This window comes from Nycticebus coucang, chromosome 10, assembly GCF_027406575.1.
Source record: "Nycticebus coucang isolate mNycCou1 chromosome 10, mNycCou1.pri, whole genome shotgun sequence".
Classification (NCBI taxonomy): Eukaryota; Metazoa; Chordata; class Mammalia; order Primates; family Lorisidae; genus Nycticebus; species Nycticebus coucang.
The window spans coordinates 34592759-34619094 of NC_069789.1; the positions used below are offsets into that span (position 1 = coordinate 34592759).

Consider the following 26336-nt stretch of genomic DNA (forward strand, 5'->3'; position numbering starts at 1 on the left):
TTTAAGAGGTTACTAAATCATAAGTCTCTGCCCTCAGGAATGGATTAATTAATTCCTGGATTAATGGGTGAATGACTTCATGGCTCCCATAAAGGGGAACTGGTGGCCCTATGAGAAGAGGAAGAGAGACCTGATCCAGCTCATTAGCACAATCTGCCTACTCACCCTGTAATGCCCACATCCCTTTGGAGCAGCAAAGAGAGCCCTCACCAACAAGAAGACCCTCACCAGCTACAGCCCATGACCTTGGACTTCTCAGCTTCTAGAACAAATCCAAGCCTTTTCTTTACAAATTAAAGAAATAGACAAAGGAGCAGAATAACATGCTTACATGTAATAAGAGCATACTAGAGGTATATTAAGAAACGTAAAAATTGCAATCTATTTCAAAAATATTTTTTTTTTATTTTCTTAAAATTAGGTGACGTGAGCGAAAAACATGATCAGTATTTTAAAAGTCAGAAATGAAGTGACAGAACTCATAAAAATTTTGCTATGGAGGCGTTTCTTATTCTCTCCACCCAGAATCAAAACTCAAGCTTTAGCCTCACTTCTCCAGGGCCTCTCTCACACCACACATTCTGAGACCTCTAGCAAAGTGACTCTATGGCTGCTGTGGCATCTGCTGTGTCACCTTGAGCATAGCTGCTTGCACCTCATCTTAGTAACAAATTGCCCCCACAAAAGGGCATCTAGCCCTGCTTGGCCCTTGGTCTCCCTACATGTGCTTGGGTCATAATGATATTCAATAAATATTTGCTTATCAAACAAAGAAAGAAGAAAAATTTGCTATCAAAGAAAACATATTTTCAGAACAAAAGGTAGACTAACAAAGAGAACAAAAATAAACACACATAGAATATGTTAAGGGCTTCTTCTGTGGCTCAAAGGGGTAGGGCGCCATCCTCATATGCCAGTGGTGGTGGGTTCCAACCCAACCCCAGCCAAAAACTGCAAAAACATACTTTGAGAAATTTGGGGAAAATAAATATGGACCAAATATTAAAAAATATTAAATAATTATTTAAAAAATAAGTTAAATAAAAACAAAAAGTAAGAAACTTTAAATAAAGATTTTAATAAAAAATAGTAAAACCAACCCAGAGAATATGATAAATATTAGAGATCATCAACGACCAAACAAATGGATAATAGAAATTTCCAAAGAAGAAAACCAGAACAAAAGAAAAGATCAGATACTACGACACACTACATAATTGAAGAAAACTATTATGAAATACAAATATGTGAAATCATATATTGAAATAGCATAAATGAGTACCCACAAATATCCACCCAAAATTACAAACATTACTGCATCTAGTAATAAAATTATTAGGAAGGAAGAAAGGATGGAAGAAAATTCAAAAAGAAAATGTAAGTGAGGAAGGGAGAAAGAAAGGAAAGGAAGGGAGAGAGAAAGAAAAAAAATGTAGGAGGGAAGAAAGTAAAGGATACAGGAAGAGAGAAGGACACTTATAAATCAGTAAGTACCCACTGGGCTTCTAGAAAAATATGTTTGTCATATAATAATGCATTGGGGTTTAGTTATTTGTTCGTCTAATAATTGTGAAGTAACATAACATCCCTAACTGGGCAGCTTGCTCTGCCTGTGCCTGCATAAGCTGGGCTTCCAAATTTATACTTAATTCCTCCTTCTCCTGGACTTTAATTCTTATTTTCATCTCTTCCTCTGTGGAACACTTTCATGTAGAAAATGCAAGAGATGAAGTCATTTCTTTACAAGAATTACAATTAATATATATTTGACCTTTTGTTCTAATTGTCCTTTTACAACCATTTAATTATACTTTTATTAAACTGATGAAAATAAGAAAAACCACCTAACCTAAGCACAAGTAAAGAATCCCAGGGTTTTCCAGTTACATTATGGCCAAGCAGTTCCCATTAGAACCATCTTCCCACAGATAATAGCTCTTAAGTATGGATAAGAGAGAGAAAAGCCATCTGAAAAGACTGGAGAGCAACTAAAGCTGGAAAATGCTGGGAAGTGATACTTGGGAAACATAGCACTAAGGTTCCCATCTTGATGGCTTTTTTCTGAGGGCAAAACCAATCAGTGCCATTTACAACAAAACTTTGATTCAAACACCACAGTCTTGTTGCCTTGAACATCAAGGTGGCTTTATCCCAGGGTTACAAGTTTGGGTCCACATACGTAAATCTACAAATATAATATATAAATAAAATAAAAAACAAAGATCTATGATTCTCTCAATTGATGCATAAAAACCTTTTGATAATATCCAGCATCCTTTCATGATCAGAACACTTAAGAAAGTAGGCTTAGATGAGTCATTTCTTAAACTGATAGAGGCCATCTACAGGAAACCCACAGCCAATATCATAGTGAATGGAGTAAAATTGAAAACATTTCCACTCGGATTTAGAACTAGACAAGAATGCCCATTGTCTCCACTGCTATTCAACATAGTAATGGAAGTCTTAGCCATCACAATCAGGCAAGAGAAGGCAATCAAGGTTATCTAAATGGGGTCAGAGGAGATTAAACTCACTCTTTGCGGATAAGATCTTTCACCTGGAATGCCCTACAGACTGAACTACAGTGCTCTTAGAAGTGATCAAGGAATACAGCAGTGTCTCAGGATCCAAAATCAGTACTTACATATCAGTAGCTTTTATATATACCAACAATAGTCGAGCTGAAAATATAGTCAAGGACTCTAATCCTTTTACAGTAGTGCCAAAGCAGATGAAATGTCTGACAATTTACCTAACAAAGGAAATGAAAGATCTTTATATAGAGAATTATGAAACTCTGAGAAAAAAATAGCAGAAGATGTTAACAAATGGGAAAACTATCATGCTCTTAGATGGGAAGAATCAACTGTTAAAATGTCCACACTACCTAAAGCAATCTACAGATTTAATGCAATCCCTATTAAAGTCTGTTGTCATACTTCAGACACCTAGAAGAAATATTATTTTTTCTATGGAATCAGAAAAAATGTTAAATAGACAATATGTTACTCAGAAATAAAAACAAATCAGGAGGTATCACATTACCCCATTTCAGGGTATACTATATAAATTTATAGTTATCAAAACAGCATAAAAAAAGAGATTTATGGAACAGAATAGAGAACCAAGACATGATCTCAGCCACTTTTGGTTATTTGATCTTTGATAAGCCTATCAAAAGCATTCATTGGGATAAAGATTCCCTATTTAACAAATGGTGCTGGGTGAAATGGATGGTGATCTGTAGAAGACTCGAACTGGACCATCACCTTTCACAATCAACAAAAATTATTCTCAATGAATAAAAGATTTCTCCTAAGAAATGAAACTATAAAGGCACTAGAAGAGAGTGCAGGGGAAACACTTGAAGGAATTAGCCTGGGAGAATTTTTTATGAGGACCTTCTCTCTCCCCAACCCCTGCGCCAGCAATTGAAGCAGTACCAAAAATTTATTACTGAGATCTAATCAATCTAAAAAGCTTCTTCACAGCCAAGAGCACAGTAAGTAAAGCAAGCAGACAGCCTCCTTCAGAATGGGAGAAGATATTTGCAGGTTATATTTCCAACAAAGGTCTAATAACTAAATCCAAAGAGAATTCAAGCTAATATCCTGTCCTCCTCCTTTCCCTCTCCCTCCTGCTCCTCCAGCACTAGGTTTAAAAGTATTTTATACTTTTAATAGTCCTCCTCCATGATATTCAAAAGTACACCACTCCTCCTCCTCTTCTCATGACTGAGATTTCACTGTTGGTGGGATCACAGCCACCATCCTTCTCATGGTTCTAGAAATGACTTACCAGCAGGATCACTGGACAGGCCTTTGTTTCCATCAAAGTATCTAATGTGTTTATCACTTCTACCTTACAGAACCTTGATTTGTTAGTATAAAGCCAAACTTATGGGACACTAAGTTTGTTTAGGACCCCAATATGGGGGTCTGGGAGACTCTAACCTCACTGGTCACCTACAGAGGCCACTTAAAGCAGGCTGCTCTGGGAACAAAGCCATGTGTACACAAGTGACTGGGGTGCTGTTTCTGCTGTCTCTCAGAGGAGAAACAATCAGAGTGGAAGGGAAGCTAGACAGGAGAATGTGCTCCAAGGCAGTGCAGAGACCACAAGCCCCTGAAAGGGCCAAAGTGGCAGTGTAGATAGCCCAACTATGTCTGGTAGGTGAAGAGAGATGGCTAAACAACTAACCAGATCCTAGCCTGAATCCAAGAGACATGGGGGGCAGGAAAGTGGAGTGTGGCTGCTTTGGCAGCCCACTTAGGAAAAGGTGGCAGTTACTAAACTCCTAGAGAGGAGTTGGGGACCACTCCCCACTCACCTGAAAGTAGCTGTCATCATAGCCTACAGCTTCCCCTTCCCAACTTAAGCCACCTGAGCTTGGGAGCCTGTAAGAGAAACCCACCACTACTGTGTCTGCCACGGAGTGAGTCGCTCACAGTTGGCACGGACGGTAACATTAGAGCATCAGCCAATCAGGGCTGTCGGAAGGGTGTTACAAGGGTGACCAGGCACACGCTCTCTGTGACCCACAACCATCAGTAAATCGATGGATTTGAGGCACATTTATCAACTGTCATTAATTTGTCCTTAGGTCAGAAAAAGAGAGGGAACCGTACTAAAGAAGGTCCTTATATTCACACCAGAAATGGAGCCAACTTTGTTTTGGATCCCAATTATGTGACCCTGCAAGAGCCCAGTGAGGTTATCTGGGGAGCTACACATCCATTCAGGCTTCCTGTTCATACATGTGATCAAGGAAAATTAGGCAACAAAATTGCCTGAAAAACCTTGACTGGGAAGAATAATTCATCACATACCACCATGCCCCCAATTTTACCTTATGTGTCTGAATTATGTCTAAACTGTCTTAAATTCTGGTTTCTATGCCATCTGCACAAGCCCGGTCTCTATCAGAAAAATTAGACATTTTCTGTAGAGAGTAGAAATGTGTTGTTATTTGGGAACAAGGCAACAGTAAAAGAAACAAAGATGAGACAATTGTGGATCACTTAGACTAGGGCAGTGCCCCTAATAAACCACTCACACATCTCTTAACATCAATCTCATTAAGAAAAAAGTTGTATTTGCTCATACACGTATAGATGTCTCCTTCATAGACATGGGCCAGAGCTCAACTGACCTACTTCATTACACTTTTCTCTTATTAAAGCAGAAGGGACTATCTGGAGGGAATTAATGGTCTCAATTGAATGCAAGTTTCACTGGGAATATGGCAGTCTCCTCCACCTCTCTTTCCCCTCCTCCTTGTATTCCTCATCCTCTGAGTACTCATTCTTCTCCTCTTCATCAACCCATAGTCCTGCTTCTCCTCTTCCTCTGATTCCACATCTTTCTCACCTACCTCCACCTCAGGCACCTTCTCCTCCTCTTCCAGGTGTACCTCCTCCTTCTCCCAACCTGCCCTTCCCAGGATCTCACTGTTGGGGGAACTCAAACACCATTTTTCTCTTCTCAGCTTCCCGCCAACCCATTAGTATTGGTAGGATCACTGGACCAGCCTCCTTCTGCATTAATACCACCAATGTTTCTGTGAGTAGTATCCTCAATAAATGTAATTAATATGGGTCTCACCTCTCTCTTGGGGTAGCAAGTTTGTTTAGGACCTGAGTGGAGATGACCAGTATGGGGTCTCTGCCATCAGATGCCATGCACAGAAGCTACCTAAAGCAGACTGCTCTGGGAACAGGGCCACACACACAGAACTGAGCTGAGCTTTTCCCCCTATCTCTCAGAGGGGAACTTTCCTGGGTTGACTGAGCAGTCATGGCAGCAAGATAAGAGAATGTGTTCCAAGGCAGTTCAGAGAGACCACATACCACTGAAAGGGCCAAAGTGGCAGATGGGGTGGGCAGGGAACTGGAGAGTGGCTGCTTTGTTGTCCACTTAGGTGCCGATGGCCAGGTGTTGGTTACTGAACTGTCAGAGAGGAGTTGGGAGAGTTCCCCCGCTGTAACCCTGAAAGTAGCTGTCAACTGAGGTTACAGCTTCTCCCCTCCTAATTTAAGCCACCTCAGCTTGGTAGCCCGGAAGAGACACCCACCACTGCTGAGTCCACCATGGAACTATTCCTTCACAGTTGGGATGGAAGGTACATCACAGCATCGGCCAATCAGGGCTGTTGGAATTCCGTTACCATGGCGACCAGGCACACCCTCTCTGTGACACACTACCATCAAGAAAATGATGGATTGCAGTGACCCCAGAGATTGCCCCAGAGACCTGCAAAAGAATGCAGCTCTGAAATTGGGGTGCATTAATGCTGAGTATCCTGATTCCTTCAGCCATTATAGAGAGGCTAAATTCTCCCAAACCAAACATCATTGGTGGTGGAAGCTGCATTCTGTATGGGAGAGAGTCAAAATTCTTCAGGATTATTCTGGTCTTATACTTTTCTTGGAAGAGGATCACTACTTGGTCCCAGACTTTTACCATGTCTTCAAAAAGATGTGGAAATTGAAGCAGCAAAAGTGTCCTGAGTGTGATGTTCTCTCCCTGGGGACCTATACTGCCAGTTGCAGTTTCAATAGCATTGCTGACAAGGTAGACGTGAAAACTTGGAAATCCACAGAGTACAATATGGGTCTAGCATTGTCCTTGAATGCCTATCAGGATCTGATCAAGTGCACAGACACTTTCTGTACTTACGATGATTATAACTGGGATTGGACTCTTCAGTATTTGACTGTATCTTGTCTTCCAACATTCTGGAAAGTGCTGGTTCCTCAAGTTCCTAGGATTTTTCATGCTGGAGACTGTGGTATGCATCACAAGAAAATTTGTAGACCATCCACGCAGAGTGCCCAAATTGGGTCATTCTTAAATAACAACAAACAGTATATGTTCCCAGAAACTCTAACTATCAGTGATAAGTTTCCTGTGGCAGCCATTTCCCCACCTAGGAAAAATGGAGGGTGGGGAAATATTAGGGACCATGAACTCTGTAAAAGTTATAGAAGACTGCAGTGCAAATCACAATTATAAAAGCAAAATGACAGTCTTCTATTTTTGATATTTGTCTAAACAGGATATATAATTGAATAAAAGAGTGTAGGAACTGGAAAAAAAAAGAAAATGATGAATTTCAGGCATAATTTATCAACTGTCATTAATTTGTCCATAGGTCAGAAAAAGAGAGAACCATACTAGAGAAGGTCCTTATATTCACACCAAAAATGGAAATAGACTTTGTTTGGGACCCCAATTAAGTGACCTTGCAAGAGCCCAGTAAGATTACCTGGGAAACTACGTATCCATCCAGGCTTCCTGTTCAAACGTGTGATCAAGAAGATTCAGGCAATAAAACTGTCTGAAAAACTTCACTTTGAAAAAAATTCATCCCATACCACCATGCCCCCAATTTTTCCTTACCCCTCTGAATAATGTCTAAGCTGTCTCAAATTCAGGTTTCTATGCCATCTGCAGAAGCCAGGTCTCTAGCAGAAAAATTATTGGACTTTTTCTGTAGAGAGTAGAAATGTGATGTTATGTGGGAACAAGGCAGCAGTACAAGAAACGAAGATGACACAATTGTGGATCACTTGGACTAGGACAGTGCCCCTACTCAACTGCTCACACATCTCTTAACATCAATCCCTAAATGTTTTGTTCATATTTAATGAAACATTTTTTCTTTGTATTTCTTCAGTTATTGGACAGGGCTGGGTTTAAATCCACCACCTCCAGTATATGGGACCAGTGACCTACTCCTTGAGCCACAGACGCTGCCACTCTCAAGATCAATCACACTAAGGGAAAAGCGGTATTTTCTAATACATGTGTAGATGTCTCCTTCAAAGACATGGGCCAGATCTCCATTGAATGAATTCATTACACTCTCCTCCTCTGCTTTGGCCTCCTCCAGCAAAAGTCCTTACTGCACTAATGTAATGTGGGTTTATCATCAGAACAATAAAATCAATGCAGTACCCCAAAATGATAACAACAAAGTGATCTCTTGTCTAGAAACAGAAGAGAATTTGACAAATCCATTACCCTCATGATCAAAGTCTTTGGTAACAAGAAATAGAATGAAATTCCTAGACCTACTAAAAGCATTCAGTGAAAAATCTGCACCCCTACTCCCATAAGGTAAAAATACCTTGATATTTGAGGAAAACATTATTATTCTGTCCTCACAAAACTGGATGTAGTTTCATAAAAGGTACAATACAAAAGGAAAAATAAATTCTCCCTGCTGGAAACAAACAAGTAATAATTGTATTTTCTTGTTGATAACACACATTTGAATCTAAATGTTTGTAAGAAATTTATGGAAACCTCAGTTCAGCGAGTTGTCAAAATACAAGATGAATATCCAAAATTCATTTGTAGAGTTATACTAGCAATGAGCATTCCTGAAATGAAATTATGAAAACAATTTCATTGATAATAGTATCAAAAAGGACATATTTACAAGGAAACTTAACAAATCTAATGCAAGCCTACTACATGGAAAATAAACTTCTTCAAAAATTTAAAAACAAAACTGAACAGACTTTTGTATTCTGATTTCTACATATACTTTCATATCAAGTATGCCAGTTTCAACTTGACAGGATAAAACAAAATATTTTCACATTATCTTCATTACTAAAAAGTATGGGATAGAGAACTCATAAACTCAAAAATAATTACACTACATCATTTAGAATAGTTCATCCTAACTTTTCTGTTTCACTTCGTATGCAATTCTTATAGACTTAGTTCCATAATTTTATACTGGATCTTAATTCATTTTTGGTAAATATTTCAGATTGCTACTAAGCTTACTGGAGATTTCTACTCAGTTCAGGATGTCAGAAAGCCCAGAGCTACTCGGAGATTTAAACACTCTTTTGGCAGTATTGGATAGATCCTCCAATAAGAAGCTAAGCAGAGAAATTTTAGACTTAAACTTAAAAATTCAACAATTAGATTTAACAGACATCTACAGAACTGTTCTTCTTCTTTTTTTTTTTCTTTAATTAAATCATAGCTGTGTACATCAATATGATCATGGGGCACCATACACTTCGTTCATAGAATATTTGACACATTTTCGTCTCATTAGTTGACATAGCCCTCCTGGCATTTTCTTAGTTACTTTGCCAAGAAAACTGATACACATTCTTCTCATCAGCCCATGGAACATCCTCCACAATTGATCACATCTTAGGTCACAAGTCTAGCCTCAGAAAATGTAAAAGAGTAAAATTATTCCTCACATCTTCTCGGACCATCATGGAATAAAAGTTGAACTCAGTAACAACAGGAATCTGCATACTTATACCAAAACCTGGAAACTAAATAACCTTATGCTGAATGATAGCTGGGTCATAGACATAGATTAAGAAGGTCTAAACTTTTTGGAACAAAATGATAAGACACAAATTATCAGAACCTCTTGATTACTGCAAAGGCAGTCCTAGGAGGCAAATTTATTGCAGTGAAATCCTTCCTCAAGAAAACAGAAAGAAAGGAAGTTAACAACTTAATGGAACATCTCACTCAACAGGAAAAGGAAGAATATTCCAAACTGAAAACCAGCAGGAGAAAATAAATAACCAAAATCCAAGCAGAATTAAATGAAATTGAAAACAAAAGTATTATACAGATCAATAAATCTAAAAGTTTTTTTTTCTTTTTTTTTTTGCAGGTGAATAAAATAGATAAACCTTTGACTAATCTAACCAGGAAAAAAAAAAAAGAGTAAAATCTCTAATTTTATCAATCAGAAATGGCAAAGACAAAATAACCACAGACTTGGGCCGAGTAACAGCTTCCCTGCAACTGGGCACAGAGAGTTTAGGGAGGCAGGACTCCAGGCATCTCTGGCTGGTGGGATCTGCCTATAATCATCCCTTTGAGGATACAGGGAGCCAGCAAGGGATTTCTGGAACCCAAGAGGAGGACAGAAACAGTGGAAAACTGGCAAGTGGTTGCGTGTGTTCAATCGACCTAATCACACTGGCAACCGTGAGTACAAGCAGCAGTGAGACTGCAAACAGGAAAGCCCTTACCTATGAACTGTTTAGGTGTTCTTGGACTTGGCACTCAGTTGAACTGCCTTGGGGAGAGCTTGAGCAGGAGTGTGGAGAACTTTGGGCATTGTCTGGGGCCCCAGACTGAGCCATTGAGCTGGGTGCAGGAAGCCATTGTGAAAGAACTGCCCCAGCAAGCTCCAATGTCAGGGTCTCAGAGCAAGGATTGGGTGGGTCAAAGTAAACTAGGGACTGAGCAGCCTAAAGGCGGGGACTGAGCTGCCTTACAGCCTTAATTCTTAGGGGCAGAGTGAGACGGTTTTGGCACACTGGAGCCTTGGGCTGTTGCCCTGGGTAGAGTGCCATGACATCACAGCTCATAGCAACCTCAAACTCCTGGGCTTGGCGCCACCCAGACCTTCATAAGAGCTGTGCAGTGACCCCCGACTGGTGACCCGCACCCACCCGGCCTCTGCATTCCCTGACCAGGAACTGCGGGAGCCACGCAACTCTGCATCCTCCCTCCTGTGTCCTCCCAGCTTCTACACTAGCCCATTCATCTGGACAGGGACCCTGGTAGCTGCGTGCCCTTTGGAGCCCTCCCTGCCTCTGCACTGAGCTCTTCTCCTGGCCAGAGACTGCTGGAGCCTTGGGCTCTATGTGCCAAAATGACTGGGCGACTGACACTCCCAGAACTGTGCACACCACTCCCAGCCTTGTTGCTGGATCCGGGTGTGTCACACATTGGAGCTGCTTCCACAACCAGAAATCCCTAGCTAGAGCAGTCCCACAGGAACTAGACAGGGTCACTCCCTACAAAGATCCAGCAACAATAGAGTGATCCTGCTGGGGTCTAATCTTGGAGAGACACCTCCCCAACTCTGAGGATGGCCAGAGGCAACAGTGAAAAACAATCATGAGGCAAAATCAACAGAAAAACTCTGGCAATATGAATAATCAGAGAAGACCAACTCCCCCAAGGATCAATGTGGCAGAAACAGCACAAGACCCCATGCACAAAACAAATAGCTGAGATGTCATAAATTGAATTCAGGATCTGGATAGCAAATAAGATTGAATTAGAATTCCAAAAGTTATCTCAAGAATTCAACAGATTCAAAGACCAAATGACAAAAGTTGAGACAAGAAGTTGAATCCCTCAAAGATCTGAGAAACACAGTAGAATCCCTCAGTAACAGAATGGAGCAAGCAGAAGAAAGGATTTCTGACATTGAAGACAAACCTTTCGAATGCTCCCAAACCCTCAAAAAAGAAGAGAAATGGAGAGCAAAAACAGACCACTCTCTCAGAGAGGTCTCGGATAATTTGAAGAAAACTAATATTCGTCTTATAGGGATTCCCAAAAGTGACCAAGTGGCTTCACAAGGCACAGAGTCTCTTCTCCATGAGATTATGAAGGAGAACTTTCCAGACATGCCAAGAGATTCCGAAATTCAGATAGCAGACAGTTTCAGAAATCCTGCACGACTCAACCCGAATAAGACATCCCCCAGACACATCATAATCAATTTCACTAAATATGAAGGAGAAAATTCTGAAAGCTGCCAGACGAAAGAAAACCATTACCTATAAGGGGAAGAATATCATAATAACTGCAGATCTCTCTGCTGAAACCTTTCAAGCTAGAAAAGGATGGTCATCAACTTTTAATCTCCTAAAAAAATAACATTCAACCTGGGATCCTATACCCAGCTAAACTGAGCTTCACTTATGATGGAGAAATTAAATACTTCAACGACATTCACATGTTGAAGAAATTTGCCACAACTAAACCAGCTCTCCAGGACATTCTTAGACCTATCCTCCATAAAGACCAGCGTAATTCTCCACCACAAAAGTAAACCCACCCAAAAAAATTGTGATCAAATTCCAAATTCCACAGTCGCAAAAGGATTAAAAATGTGCACCGGTCTCTTGAAAGGCTTATCAATACTCTCAATTAATCTGAATGGTTTAAATTGTCCTCTAAAGAGGCATAGGTTGGCTGACTGGATACAAAAACTCAAGCCAGATATCTGCTGCATCCAAGAATTGCATCTTACATTAAAAGACAGATACAGACTCAAGGTGAAGGGATGGTCATCTATATTCCAGGCAAATGGAAAGCAGAAAAAAGCAGGCATTGCAATCCTGTTCGCAGATGCAATAGGCTTTAAACCAACCAAAATAATTAAGGATAAGGATGGAAACTTCATATTTGTTAAAGGTAATACTCAATATGACGAGATCTCAATTATTAATATTTATGCACCCAACCAGAATGCACCTCAATTTATAAGAGAAACTCTAACAGACATGAGCAACTCGATTTCCTCCACTTCCATAGTAGTTCGAGATTTTAACACCCATTTAGCAGTCCTGGATAGATCCTCCAAAAAGAAGCTAAGCAAAGAAATTTTAGATTTAAACTCAACCATTCAACATCTGGACTTAACAGACATCTACAGAACATTTCATCCCCAAAAAACTGAATACACATTCTTCTCATCAGCCCACGGAACATGCTCCAAAATCGACTATATCCTAGGCCACAAATCTAACCTCAGCAAATTTAAAAAAATAGAAATTATTCCTTGCATCTTCTCAGACCATCATGGAATAAAAGTTGAACTAAATAACAACAGGAACCTGCATACCCATACAAAAACATGGAAGCTAAACAACCTTATGCTGAAGGATACATGGGTTATAGACGAGATTAAGAAGGAAATCACCAAATTTTTGGAACAAAACAACAATCAAGACACAAATTACAAGAACCTCTGGGATACTACAAAGGCAGTCCTAAGAGGGAAATTTATAGCACTGCAAGACTTCCTCAAGAAAACGGAAAGAGAGGAAGTCAATACCTTAATGGAACATCTCAAACAACTGGAGAAAGAAGAACACTTCAACCCCAAATGCAGCAGAAGAAAAGAAATAACCAAAATCAGAGAAGAATTAAATGAAATTGAAAACAAAAGAATTATACAACAGATCAGTAAATCCAAAAGCTGTTTTTTTTTAAAAGATCAATAAAATAGATAAAACTGTGGCCAACCTAACCAGGAAAAAAGAGTAAAATCTCTAATTTCATCAATCAGAAATGGTAATGATGAAATAACAACAGACCCCTCAGAAATTCAAAAAATCCTTAACGAATACTACAAGAAACTCTACTCTCACAAAAATGAAAATCTGAAAGTAATCGACCAATACCTAGAAGCACGCCACCTACCAAGACTTAGCCAGAAAAAAGTGGAAATGTTGAACAGGCCTATATCAAGTTCTGAAATAGCATCAACTATACAAAATCTCCCTAAAAAGAAAAGCCCAGGACCAGATGGCTTTATGTCAGAATTCTACCAAACATTTAAAGAAGAACTAGTACCTATACTACTAAACCTCTTCCAAAATATAGAAAAAGAAGGAATATTACCCAACACATTCTATGAAGCAAACATCACCTTGATCCCCAAACCAGGGAAAGAACCAACAAGAAAAGAAAATTATAGACCAATATCACTAATGAATATTGATGCTAAAATACTCAATAAGATCCTAACAAGCAGAATCCAACAACACATCAAAAAAATTATACACCATGACCAAGTTGGATTTATCCCAGGGTCTCAAGGCTGGTTCAATATACGTAAAGCTATAAATGTAATTCAGCACATAAACAAATTAAAAAACAAAGACCATATGATTCACTCAATTGATGCAGAAAAAGCTTTTGAAAATATCCAGCATCCCTTCATGGTCCGAACACCTGAGAAAATTGTTATAGAAAGGACATTTCTTAAACTAATAGAGGCCATCTACAGCAAACCCACAGCAAATATTGTATTGAATGGAGTTAAATTGAAATCATTTCCACTTAGATCAGGAACCACCAAGGTTACCCATTGTCTCCATTGCTCTTTAACATTGTAATGGAAGTTTTAGCCATTGCAATTAGGGAAGAAAAGGCAATCAAGGGTATGCACATAGGGTCAGAAGAGATCAAACTTTCACTCTTTGCAGATGATATGATCATATACCTGGAAAACACTAGGGATTCTACTACAAAACTTTTAGAAGTGATCAAGGAATATAGCAATGTCTCAGGGTACAAAATCAACACCCATAAATCTGTAGCCTTTATATATACCAACAATAACCAAGCTGAACAAACAGTCAAGGACTCTATTCCTTTCACAGTAGTGCCAAAGAAGATGAAATATTTGGGAGTATACCTAAGAAAGGACGTGAAAGATCTCTACAAAGAGAACTATGAAACTCTAAGAAAAGAAATAGCCGAAGATGTTAACAGATGGAAAAATATACCATGCTCATGGCTGGGAAGAATCAACATTGTTAAAATGTCTATACTGCCCAAAGCAATATATAATTTTAATGCAATACCTATTAAAGCTCCATTGTCATACTTTAAAGATCTTGAAAAAATAATACTTCGTTTTATATGGAATCAGAAAAAAACTCGAATAGCCAAAACATTACTCAGCAGTAAAAACAAAGCCGGAGGAATCACACTACCAGACCTGAGACTGTACTATAAATCCATAATGATCAAAACAGCATGGTACTGGCACAAAAAAAGAGAAGTAGATGTCTGGAACAGAATACAGAACCAAGAGATGAATCCAGCTACCTACCGTTATTTGATCTTTAACAAGCCAATTAAAAACATTTAGTGGGGAAAAGATTCCCTATTTAACAAATGGTGCTGGGTAAACTGGCTGGCAACCCGTAGAAGATTGAAACTGGACCCACACCTTTCACCATTAACTAAGATAGACTCTCACTTCATAAAAGATTTAAACTTAAGACATGAAACTATAAAAATACTTGAAGAAAGTGCAGTGAAAACTCTTGAAGGAATCAGCCTGGTTGAATATTTTATGAGGAGGACTCTCCAGGCAATTGAAGCAGTACCAAAAATACACTACTGGGATCTGATCAAACTAAAAAGCTTCTGCACAGCCAAGAACATAGTGAGTAAAGCAAGCAGACAGCCCTCAGAATAGGAGAAAATATTTGCAGGTTTTACCTCCGATAAAGGTCTAATAACCAGAATCCATAGAGAACTCAATCGTATTAACAAGAAAAGAACATGTGACCCCATGTCAGGGTGGGCAAGGGACTTGAAGAGAAACTTCTCTAAAGAAGACCGACACAAGATCTACAAACACATGAAAAAAAGCTCATCATCCTTAATCATCAGAGAAATGCAAATCAAAACTATTCTGAGATATCACCCAACCCCAGTAAGGGTAGCCCACATAACAAAATCCCAAAACCAGAAATGCTGGCATGGATGTGGAGGAAAGGACACACTTCTACACTGCTGGTGGGAATGCCCACTAATATGTCCCTTCTGGAAGGATGTGTGGAGAATACTTAGAGACCTAAAAGTAGACCTGCCATTTGATCCTATAATTCCTTTACTAGGTTTATACCCAGAAGACCAAAAGTCACAATATAACAAAGACGTCTGTACCAGAATATTTATTGCAGCCCAATTCATAATTGCTAAGTCATGGAAGAAGCCCAAGTGCCCATCTACCCAGGAATGGACTAGCAAATTGTCGTACATGTATACCATGGAATACTATGCAGCCTTAAAGAAAGATGGAGACTTTACCTCTTTCATGTTTACATGGATGGAGCTGGAACATATTATTCTTAGCAAAGTATCTCAGGAATGGGAGAAAAGGTATCCAATGTACTCAGCCCTACTATGAAGCTAAATTATAGCTTTCACATGAAGACTGTAACTCAACTATAGCACAAGACTATGGAGAAAGGGCCAAGGAAGGGAAAGGGAGGGGGGAAGTTTTGGATGAGGGAGGGTGATGGGTGGAGCCACATCTATGGTACATCTTAGAATGGGTACAGGCGATTGCACTAATGTACACAGCTATGATTTAACAATAAAAAAAGAAAAAAAAAACTACTTTAAGATATCACCTAACCCCAGTAAGAGTAGCCCACATAACAAAATCCCAAAATCAGAAATGTCGGTGTGGATGTGGAGGAAAGGGCACACTTCTACACTGCTGGTGGGAATGCCCACTAATACGTTCCTTCTAAATGGATGTTTGGAGAATACTTAGAGACCTAAAAATAGACTTCCCATTCAATCCTATAATTCCTTTACTAGGTTTATACCCAGAAGACCAAAAGTCACAATATAACAAAGACATCTGTACCAGAATGTTTATTGCAGCCCAATTCATAATTGCTAAGTCATGGAAGAAGCCCAAGTGCCCATCGACCCACGAATGGACTAGCAAATTGTGGTACATGTATACCATGGAATACTATGCAGCCTTAAAGAAAGATGGAGACTTTACCTCTTTCATGTTTACATGGATGGAGCTGGAACATATTCTTCTTAGCAAAGTATCTCAGGAATGGAAGAAAAAGTATCCAGTCTACTCAGCCCTACTATGAAGCTAAATTATATCTTTCGCATGAAGACTATAACCCAACTATAGCACAAGACTATGGGGAAAGGGCCAAGGAAGGGGAAGGGAGGGGGGAGGTTTTGGTGGAGGGAGGGTAATGGGTGGGTCCACATCTATGGTGCATCTTCGAATGGGTACAGGTGATTGCACTAATGTACACAGCTATGATTTAACAATAAAAAAATAAAATAAAATAAAAAAACAATAACCACAGACTTCTCAGAAATTCAAAAAATCCTTAATAAATATTGCAAGAAACTCTATTCTCAGAAATATGAAAATCTGAAGGAAATACACCAATACTTGGAAGCATGCCACCTTCCTAGACTAAGCCAGAATGAAGTGGAAATGTTGAACAGGCTTATATCAAGTTCTGAAATAGCATCAACTATACAAAATCTGCCTATAAAGAAAAGCCTGGGACCAGATGGCTTCACATAAGAATTCTACCAAACCTTTAAAGAGGAACTAGTACGCATATTACTCAACCTTTTCCCAACACATTCTATGACGCAAACATCATCTTGATCCCCAACCCAAAAAAGACCCAACAAGAAAAGAAAATTGTATACCAATATCAGTACTGAATATTGATGGGAAAATATTCAACAGGATTCTAGCAAACAGAATCCAGCAACATCAAACAAAGCATACACCATGACCAAGTGAGTTTTATCTCAGGGTCTCAAGGCTGGTTCAATATACATAAATATATAAATGTAATTCATCACATAAAATAAAAAAACACAATATGATTCTGTCAATTGATGAGGAAAAAGCTTTTGATAATATCCAGCATCCATTCATGATCAGAATACTTAAGAAAATGGGTATAAAAGGGACATTTCTTAAACTGATAGAGGCCATCTACGGCAAACCCACAGCCAATATCATCTTGAATGGAGTTAAATTGAAATCATTTCCACTCATATTAGGCAAGATTGCCCATTGTCTCCACTGCTTTTTAACATTTTAATAGAAGTCTTAGCCCACCACAATTAGGCAAGAAAAGGCGACCAAGGGTATCCATCATCAGAGGAGTTCAAACTTTCACTCTTCACAGATGATATGATTGTATGTGTGGAAAACACCAGGTATTCTACTAAAAAACTCTTAGAAGGGATCAAGGAATACAGCAGCATTTCAGGTTACAAAGTCAACACTCGTAAATCTGTCGCTTTTATATGTACCAACAATAGTCAAGCTGAAGAAACAGTCAAGGACTCTATTCTATTCACAGTAGTGCCAAAGAAGATGAAATATTTGGGAATTTACCTAAGAAAGTATGTGAAAGATCTCTATAAAGAGAACTATGAAACTCTAGGAAAAGAAATAGCTGAAGATGTTAACAAATGGAAAAACATACCATGCTCATGGCTGGGAAGAAGAAACATTGTTAAAATGTCCATATTACCCAAAGCAATATACAATTTTTTTTCTTTCTTTTTTTTTTTTTATTGTTGGGGATTCATTGAGGGTACAATAAGCCAGTTACACTGATTGCAATTGTTAGGTAAAGTCCCTCTTGCAATCATGTCTTGCCCCCATTAGTGTGTGTCGCAATATACAATTTTAATGCAATCCCTATTAAAGCTCCACTGTCATACTTTAAAGATCTCACAAAAATAATACATCATTTTATATGGAATCAGAAAAAAATCTCAAATACCCAAGACATTATGCAGAAATAAAAACAAAGCAGGAGGAATCTTGCTATCAGAATTCAGACTATACTACAAATCAATAGTGATTGAAACAACTTGGTATTGGCACAAAAATGGAGAGGTACATGTAGGGATCAGAATGGAGAACCAAGAGATGAATGCAGCTACTTACAGTTATTTGATCTTTGATAAGCCAAGTAAAAACCTTCAGTGGGGAAAAGATTACCTATTAAACAAATGGTGCTGGGTGAACTGGCTGGCCACCTGTTGAAGATTGAAACTGGACCCACACCTTTTACCACTAACTAAGATAGACTCTCACTGGATTAAAGATTTAAACTTAAGACATGAAACTATAAAAATACTAGAAGAAAGTGCAGGGGAAAGACTTGAAGAAATCTGCCTGAGCGCATATTATATGAGGACCCCCCCCCCGGGCAATTGAAGCAACACCAAAAATACATTACTGGGCTCTGATCAATCTAAAATGCTTCTGCACAGCCAAGAACACACTTAGTAAAGCAAGCAGGCAGCCATCAGAATGGGAGAAGATATTTGCAGGTTATGTCTACAAGAAAGTTTCAATAACCAGAATCCACAGAGAACTCAAACGTATTAGCAAGAAAAGAACAAGTGATCCTATCTCAGGTTGGGCAAGGGACTTGAAGAGAAATTTCTCTGAGGAAGACAGGCTATGCGCTACAGACATGAAAAATTGCTCATCATTCTTTATCATCAGAGAAATGGATATCAAAACTAGTTTGAGAGATCATCTCACTCCAGGAAGATTAGCCCCCATCACAAAATCCCAAAACCAAAGATGTTGTCATGAATGTGGAGAAAAGGAAGCACTTCTTCTGCACTGCTGGTGGGAATGCAAACTAATATGTTCCTTTTGGAAAGATGTTTGGAGATCACTTAGGGATCTAAAAATACACCTGCCATTTGATCCTACAATTCCTCCACTAGGTATATGCAGAAAAAGCTTTTGATAATATCCAACATCCAGAAGACCAAAAATCACTTTATACCAAAGATATTTGCACCAGAATGTTTATTGCAGGTCAATTCATAATTGCTAAGTCATGGAAGAAGCCCAAGTGCCCATCAACCCATGAATGGATTAATTAATAAATTGTGGTATATGTACAACATGGAATATTATGAAGCCTTAGGAAAAGATGGAGACTTTCCCTCTTTCATATTTACATGGATAGAGCTGGAACATATTTTTCTTAGCAAAGTATCTCCAGGATGGAAGAAAAAGGATCCAATATACTCAGCCCCACTATGAAACCAATTTATAGCTTTCTTATGAAAGCTATAACCCAATTATGGCCCAAGAATAAGAGGAAAGGGAAGAGGGAGGAGAGGGAAGGGGGCAGGATGCCATGAGGGAGGGTAATTGGTGGGACCACACCTACGGTGCATTTTACAAGGGTACATGTTAAATTTATTAAGTGTAGAATATAAATGTCTTTGTTTATTGTTTGGGGTGGTTTTTTTGTTTCTTTTTTTTTTTTTTTTTTGCCGTTTTTGGCTGGAGGTGGCTTTGAACCCACCACCTCCGATATATGGTGCCTGCGCCCTACTACTTTGAGCCACAGGCACCACCCGAATATAAATGTCTTAACACAATAATTAAGAAAATGTTGTGAAGGCTAGGTCAATGAGTTTGTTGAAAATATTTCAAATTGTATATAAAACCACACATTTTACCCCATGATTGCGTTATCACAATCTATGATTTCATTTAAAAACTATGATTTTTACACAGCTATGATTTCATTTAAAAACTAATTTTTTCAATATTACAAAAATCTTTTTCTTACTGTGAAACAACAATAGTAGCTACAATAATATGATTATATTTTATTTTTTTCTTTTAGAACTTTAATTTGTAGAAGGGAATAAAACTGATTTTGGAAGATAGGATGACTAGAGCTTTAGAAAGAAAGTATGCTCATGTTTGAAAAAGATTGGATCAACTGGGATACTATCACACTCTGACAGTGAAGAGTTTATCATTAGGAGAAAAACTTTTCAGATAAAGCCAAAAATACAATTCTCAACCTATATAATCCTTAATCTGCTTACACATTTTCTGACTGAACTTCATACTTCTGTAGAGAAAAGAGTATTTTTGAAAAGTCCTTAAATCTTCTGCAGCTCAGCTATTCTTCCTTGGATCCAACTCCCTTGTTCTCAATCAAGGTTTCCTCATTGTATAACTCTAGCAATCACTGCTCATACTGAACTGTTCATAGTAAAAATTTCTGAAGTTTTTTTCTGACTAAGAGTACATTTTTTTTGGTTTCTGATAAAGGTGACAGATACTTGTCTTAAGTTCTGTGTCTGCTTCACAGTCATGCATCATTTAATGAGTGGGATACATTCTGAGAAATGTGTCATTAGATAATTTTGTTCAGCACACATCATGGATTGTACTTACATAGAGTAGATTGTGCCTACTACTCATCTAGGTTATGTGGTATAGCCTGTGGCTTCTGGGCTGCAAACCTGTACAGAATGTTACTATACTGAATACTATAGGCAGTATAACACAATAGTAGATATTTGTGTATGTAAATATGCAAAAGGTACAGTAAAAATACAGCATAAAGAAATGAAAAATGGATACATGTATAGGGCACTTACCTGGAATGAAACATATAAGATGGTAAGTTATATGGGTGAGGCAGGGAGTGGTGAGTGCATGTGAAAGCTTCGGACATCATTATACACTTCAGTTCCACTAAATTTATTTTAAAACATTTTTTTCCCTGGAAGCCATGCATGATGGCTCATACCTTGTAATCCTAGCACTGTGGGTGCCTGAGGTGAGTGGATCTCTTGAGCTCAGGAATTTGAGACAAGCCTGAGGGAGACCCTATCTCTAAAAATACCTGGGCGTTGTGGGGTGCCTGTAGTCCCAGCTCCCTGCCTCCTATCCCTGGGAGGCTGAGGCAAGAGAATCGCTTGAGCCCAAGAGTTTGAGGTTACTGTGAGCTGTGAGGCCCTGGCACTCTTCTGAGGGCAACATAGTGAGACTCTGTCTCCATAAAAGAAAAAAAGACTTCCTGAAAAAAAAATATGTGGATGTTATTTTTAGAATAAAAATTGCTATAGAGAGTATGACATGCTGTAACTGAAGAAATGTTCTTAAGACAACTTTTGTTTTTTCTCTTACTGAAAATAAGAGTATAAAGTAAGGTGAAAGCTATATATCAGTCTGATTGTTTAATAGTTGGTATTTGAATAGGGAGGTAGAATAGGATCATTTTAAAGATACTAGGGAAAGGGTCAGTATATGGTTACCTTACTATAAATTATTCCCCTTTTTTAGAAAGCCTTGTCTAATACCTGCCATCAATTCATCATTCTTTATCCTCAGAACTTAGTTTACTGTAGCAAAAGCCATGATGTATATTGGGTTCATCCAACAGGAGAGAAACATAATTCTCCTTTTTGTTAGTAAGTTAGATAGAAAGATAGGTAAATAGGAATAGATAGCTGTATTGGATAACTTTTTAATTTATTTCTGAAGACTCAGGTAATATTTTATAGATGTGTGTAGAAAGTTGGATAGTAATAGCTATAGATACAAGTGGCCTAATGTCAATGCCCAAAGTTTTATTTCCCTAATCACATTTTTAATTCTTTTTTCTTTTATTTTTTACTCATAAAAGTAATTGATACTCAAAGAATTTGGAAATCATATATTTATTGGTTTATCCTGCTTTTTTTCGCACTATACTCAGTAGTTCTAGAGCAAAAAAAAAAAAGGGACATGATGGATCCTATCCAAAGTTGGCCGTGGTTCAGCAGGTGGTGAAAGAATCTCCAATACTAGTATCAAGATCACTGAAACTTCGGGATCGAGATTATGGGTGTAAGTGAGACACAGGAGGCCGTCGGATTGTGAGCCTGGATAGAGACAGGGAGGATTGGAAGTAATTTGATTAGAGTGAACTTTGCAGTCAAAGGGGAGTTTCAGTTGTCATGATGACAAAGTCTAGACCACAGTCATGTTATTGTGTGCCTGTAGCTGAGTGGAGAGGAGATTTTTGACAGTGGAGGGATTAGAACTGTGAGGCCTGGGTTAGGAAGGAATCTGTGGAGCTTGAGATTGCACAGAACATGAGATGGCCACAGAGCCTAAGAGCCAAGGGCAGAAAAGGTGGTGAAAGTGAGAGAATCTCAGAAAGTAAGTAGAAGATTAAGGTAAAAAAGAGAATAATCAGGTTTCCTGAGAAAATCGTGAGGCAGATTCAGGAGAGACGCAAGATGTGTAAATAATAGACTTTAGCAACTGAATGTGATAGATTTGCGAAGTAGAAGCATTCCCAGATTTCTGTTGTAAGAGAATTAGTGACTGGATGGCGGTACTATTTCTGGAGATAGAGAATGTGGAAAATGGTGTGGAGTCTACCTTTGAATGTGTTGAGTATATTATACCCACAAAATGTTCAGCTGAAACTTTAAGTAACCAGTGGAATGTATAAATCTGTTCTCAGAAGTGTGTGCCCAGATGGAGATTGAAATTTGAGAGTCACTAGAGTATTAGGGATGTGGTAAGAATTATCTAGTAAGCTTATGTAGCCTGGGAACAGAAGAGAACCAAAGCCAGACTGTAGGGACACTGTATTTAAGGGACTAGAAGAAGAGTTTTTGAAAGAAACAGAGGGATCAAGCAAGGAGGAAAGGCATGAGGTAAAGGAAGAAGAAAGTGGTTAGCTCTGTTTAGATATAGAGTACAAGCTGCCATGGACTGCCTCTGGCTCAATTCCTTCATCCTTAAAACTGAAGAGTGCTGTGGCTTCATAGCTCCCAGCAACTTCAAACTCTTGGGCTCAAGCAATCTTCTTGCCTCAGTCTCCCAAATAGCTGGGACTACAGGTGCCCACCATAATGCTGGGCTAGTTTTTCTCTCTGTCTTTTTATTTTATTTTATTTTAATTTTTTTTGAAAGGGGTTCTTGTTCTTGATCAGGCTGGTCTTAAACTCCTGAGCTCAGGCAGTCCACCTGCCTCAGCCTCCCAGCATGCTAGGATTACAGGCATGAGCCACTGCACTCAGCCTATTGATGTGTTTTAATCCAAAACAATATTATATATCTACCCATACAAAAATTTGCTCCTGGTACTCAATGAAAAATAATTAAGAAAATGTTTCCTACTGATATACTTTATACCATGATTTTGTACTACAGAAAACATTCCCTTCTCTGCTAATTTTTCTGCTTAAATTTTCAGTCATCTGGTCTTTTGACATGACTAAATAATCATCTTTTTTTTTTATTGTTGGGGATTCATTGAGAGTACAATAAGCCAGATTACACTGATTGCATTTGTTAGGTAAAGTCCCTCTTGCAATCGTGTCTTGCCCCTGAAAGGTGTTGCACACACCAAGGCCCCACCCACCTCCCTCCTTCCCTCTCTCTGCTCTTCCTTTCTCCACTTCTCCCTCCTTCTTTCTCTCTGCTCTCCCCTTCCTCCAGCCCCACCGTGACCTTAATTGTCATTAATTGCCCTCATATCAAAATTGACTACATAGGACTCATGCTTCTCTATTCTTGTGATGCTTTACTAAGAATAATGTCTTCCACATCCATCCAGGTTAATACAAAGGATGTAAAGTTTCCTTTTTTTTTTTTTTGAAACAGGAAAAAATTTTAATAATTTATCAATCCAGTATGTGAAAGATATTATCATTACAACATTTACATTCTTTTCCTTTTTTAAACTGAGTTTTTGAAAAAAAAATTGTTTTTTTTTTTTATTGTTGGGGATTCATTGAGGGTACAATAAGCCAAGTTACACTGATTGCAATTGTTAGGTAAAGTCCCTCTTGCAATCATGTCTTGCCCCCATAAAACGTGACACACACCAAGGCCCCACCCCCCTCTCTCCATCCCTCTTTCTGCTTCCCCCCCATAGCCTTGTCATTAATTGTCCTCATATTAAAATTGAGTACATAGGATTCATGCTTCTCCATTCTTGTGATGCTTTACTAAGAATAATGTTTTCCACTTCCATCCAGGTTAATACGAAGGATGTAAAGTCTCCATTTTTTTTAATGGCTGAATAGTATTCCATGGTATACATATACCACAGCTTGTTAATCCATTCCTGGGTTGGTGGGCATTTAGGCTGTTTCCACATTTTGGTGATTGTAAATTGAGCTGCAATAAACAGTCTAGTACAAGTGTCCTTATGATAAAAGGATTTTTTTCCTTCTGGGTAGATGCCCAGTAATGGGATTGCAGGATCAAATGGGAGGTCTAGCTTGAGTGCTTTGAGGTTTCTCCATACTTCCTTCCAGAAAGGTTGAACTAGTTTGCAGTCCCACCAGCAGTGTAAAACTGTTCCCTTCTCTCCACATCCATGCCAGCATCTGCAGTTTTGAGATTTTGTGATGTGGGCCATTCTCACTGGGGTTAGATGATATCTCAGGGTTGTTTTGATTTGCATTTCTCTAATATATAGAGATGATGAACATTTTTTCATGTGTTTGTTAGCCATTCGTCTGTCGTCTTTAGAGAAAGTTCTATTCATGTCTCTTGCCCATTGATATAAGGGATTGTTGGCTTTTTTCATGTGGATTAATTTGAGTTCTCTATAGATCCTGGTTATCAAGCTTTTGTCTGATTGAAAATATGCAAATATCCTTTCCCATTGTGTGGGTTGTCTCTTTGCTTTGGTTATTGTCTCCTTAGCTGTACAGAAGCTTTTCAGTTTAATGAAGTCCCATTTGTTTATTTTTGTTGTTGTTGCAATTGCCATGGCAGTCTTCTTCATGAAGTCTTTCCCCAGGCCAATATCTTCCAGTGTTTTTCCTATGATTTCTTGGAGGATTTTTATTGTTTCATGCCTTAAATTTAAGTCCTTTATCCATCTTGAATCAATTTTTGTGAGTGGGGAAAGGTGTGGGTCCAGTTTCAGTCTTTTACATGTAGACATCCAGTTCTTCCAACACCATTTATTGAATAGGGAATCTTTCCCCCAAGGTATGTTCTTGTTTGGTTTATCTATGATTAGGTGGTTGTAAGATGTTAGTTTCATTTCTTGGTTTTCAATTCGATTCCAAGTGTCTATGTCTCTGTTTTTGTGCCATTACCATGCTGTCTTGAGCACTATGGCTTTGTAGTACAGACTAAAATCTGGTATGCTGATGCCCCCAGCTTTATTTTTTTACTAAGAACTGCCTTAGCTATATGGGTTTTTTTCCAGTTCCATACAAAACTCAGAATCATTTTTTTTTTTTTTATTTTGGCCGGGGCTGGGTTTGAACCCACCACCTCTGGCATATGGGACCAGTGCCCTACTCCTTGAGCCACAGGTGCCGCCCAGAATCATTTTTTTTTAATGGCAGAATAGTATTCCATGGTATACATATACCACAGCTTGTTAATCCATTCCTGGGTTGGTGGGCATTTAGGCTGTTTCCATATTTTGGAGATTGTAAATTGAGCTGCAATAAACAGTCTAGTACAAGTGTCCATATGATAAAAGGATTTTTTTACTTCTGGGTAGATACCCAGTAATGGGATTGCAGGATCAAATGGGAGGTCTAGCTTGAGTGCTTTGAGGTTTTTCCATACTTCCTTCCAAAAATGTTGAACTAGTTTGCAGTCCCACCAGCATTGTAAAAGTGTTCCCTTCTCTACACATTAATCATCCATGCCAGCATCTGCTGTTTTGAGATTTTGTGATGTGGGCCATTCTCGCTGGGGTTAGATGGTATCTCAGGGTGGCTTTGATTTGCATTTCTCTAATAAATAGGGATGATGAACATTTTTTCATATGTTTGTTAGCCATTCGTCTGTCTTTTTTAGAGAAAGTTCTATTCATGTCTCTTGCCCATTGATACATGGGATTGTTGACTTTTTTCATGTGGATTAATTTGAGTTCTCTATAGATCCTAGTTATCAAGCTTTTGTCTGATTCAAAATGTGAAAATATCCTTTCCCATTGTGTAAGTTGTCTATTTGCTTTGGCTGTTGTCTCCTTACCTGTACAGAAGCTTTTCAGTTTAATGAAGTCCCATTTGTTTATTTTTGTTGTTGTTGCAATTGCCATGATGGTCTTCTTCATGAAGTGTTTCCCCTGGCCAATATCTTTCAGTGTTTTTCCTATGCTTTCTTTGGGGATTTTTATTATTTCATGCCTTTATCCATTTTGAATCAATTTTTGTGAGTGGGG

At 38.6% G+C, this 26336-nt stretch overlaps 1 protein-coding gene and 1 pseudogene across 1 annotated transcript; both read left to right on the forward strand.

Annotated features, from left to right (window-relative positions):
- LOC128597201 (60S ribosomal protein L32-like) overlaps positions 1-26336 on the forward strand; it is a 540544-nt pseudogene that overhangs the window by 57339 nt on the left and 456869 nt on the right.
- LOC128596387 (alpha-1,6-mannosyl-glycoprotein 2-beta-N-acetylglucosaminyltransferase-like) lies at positions 6217-7178 on the forward strand. Its single transcript, XM_053606037.1, has one exon. It carries the CDS (start codon positions 6217-6219, stop codon positions 7015-7017), a length of 801 nt encoding a protein of 266 aa, XP_053462012.1. The 3' UTR covers positions 7018-7178.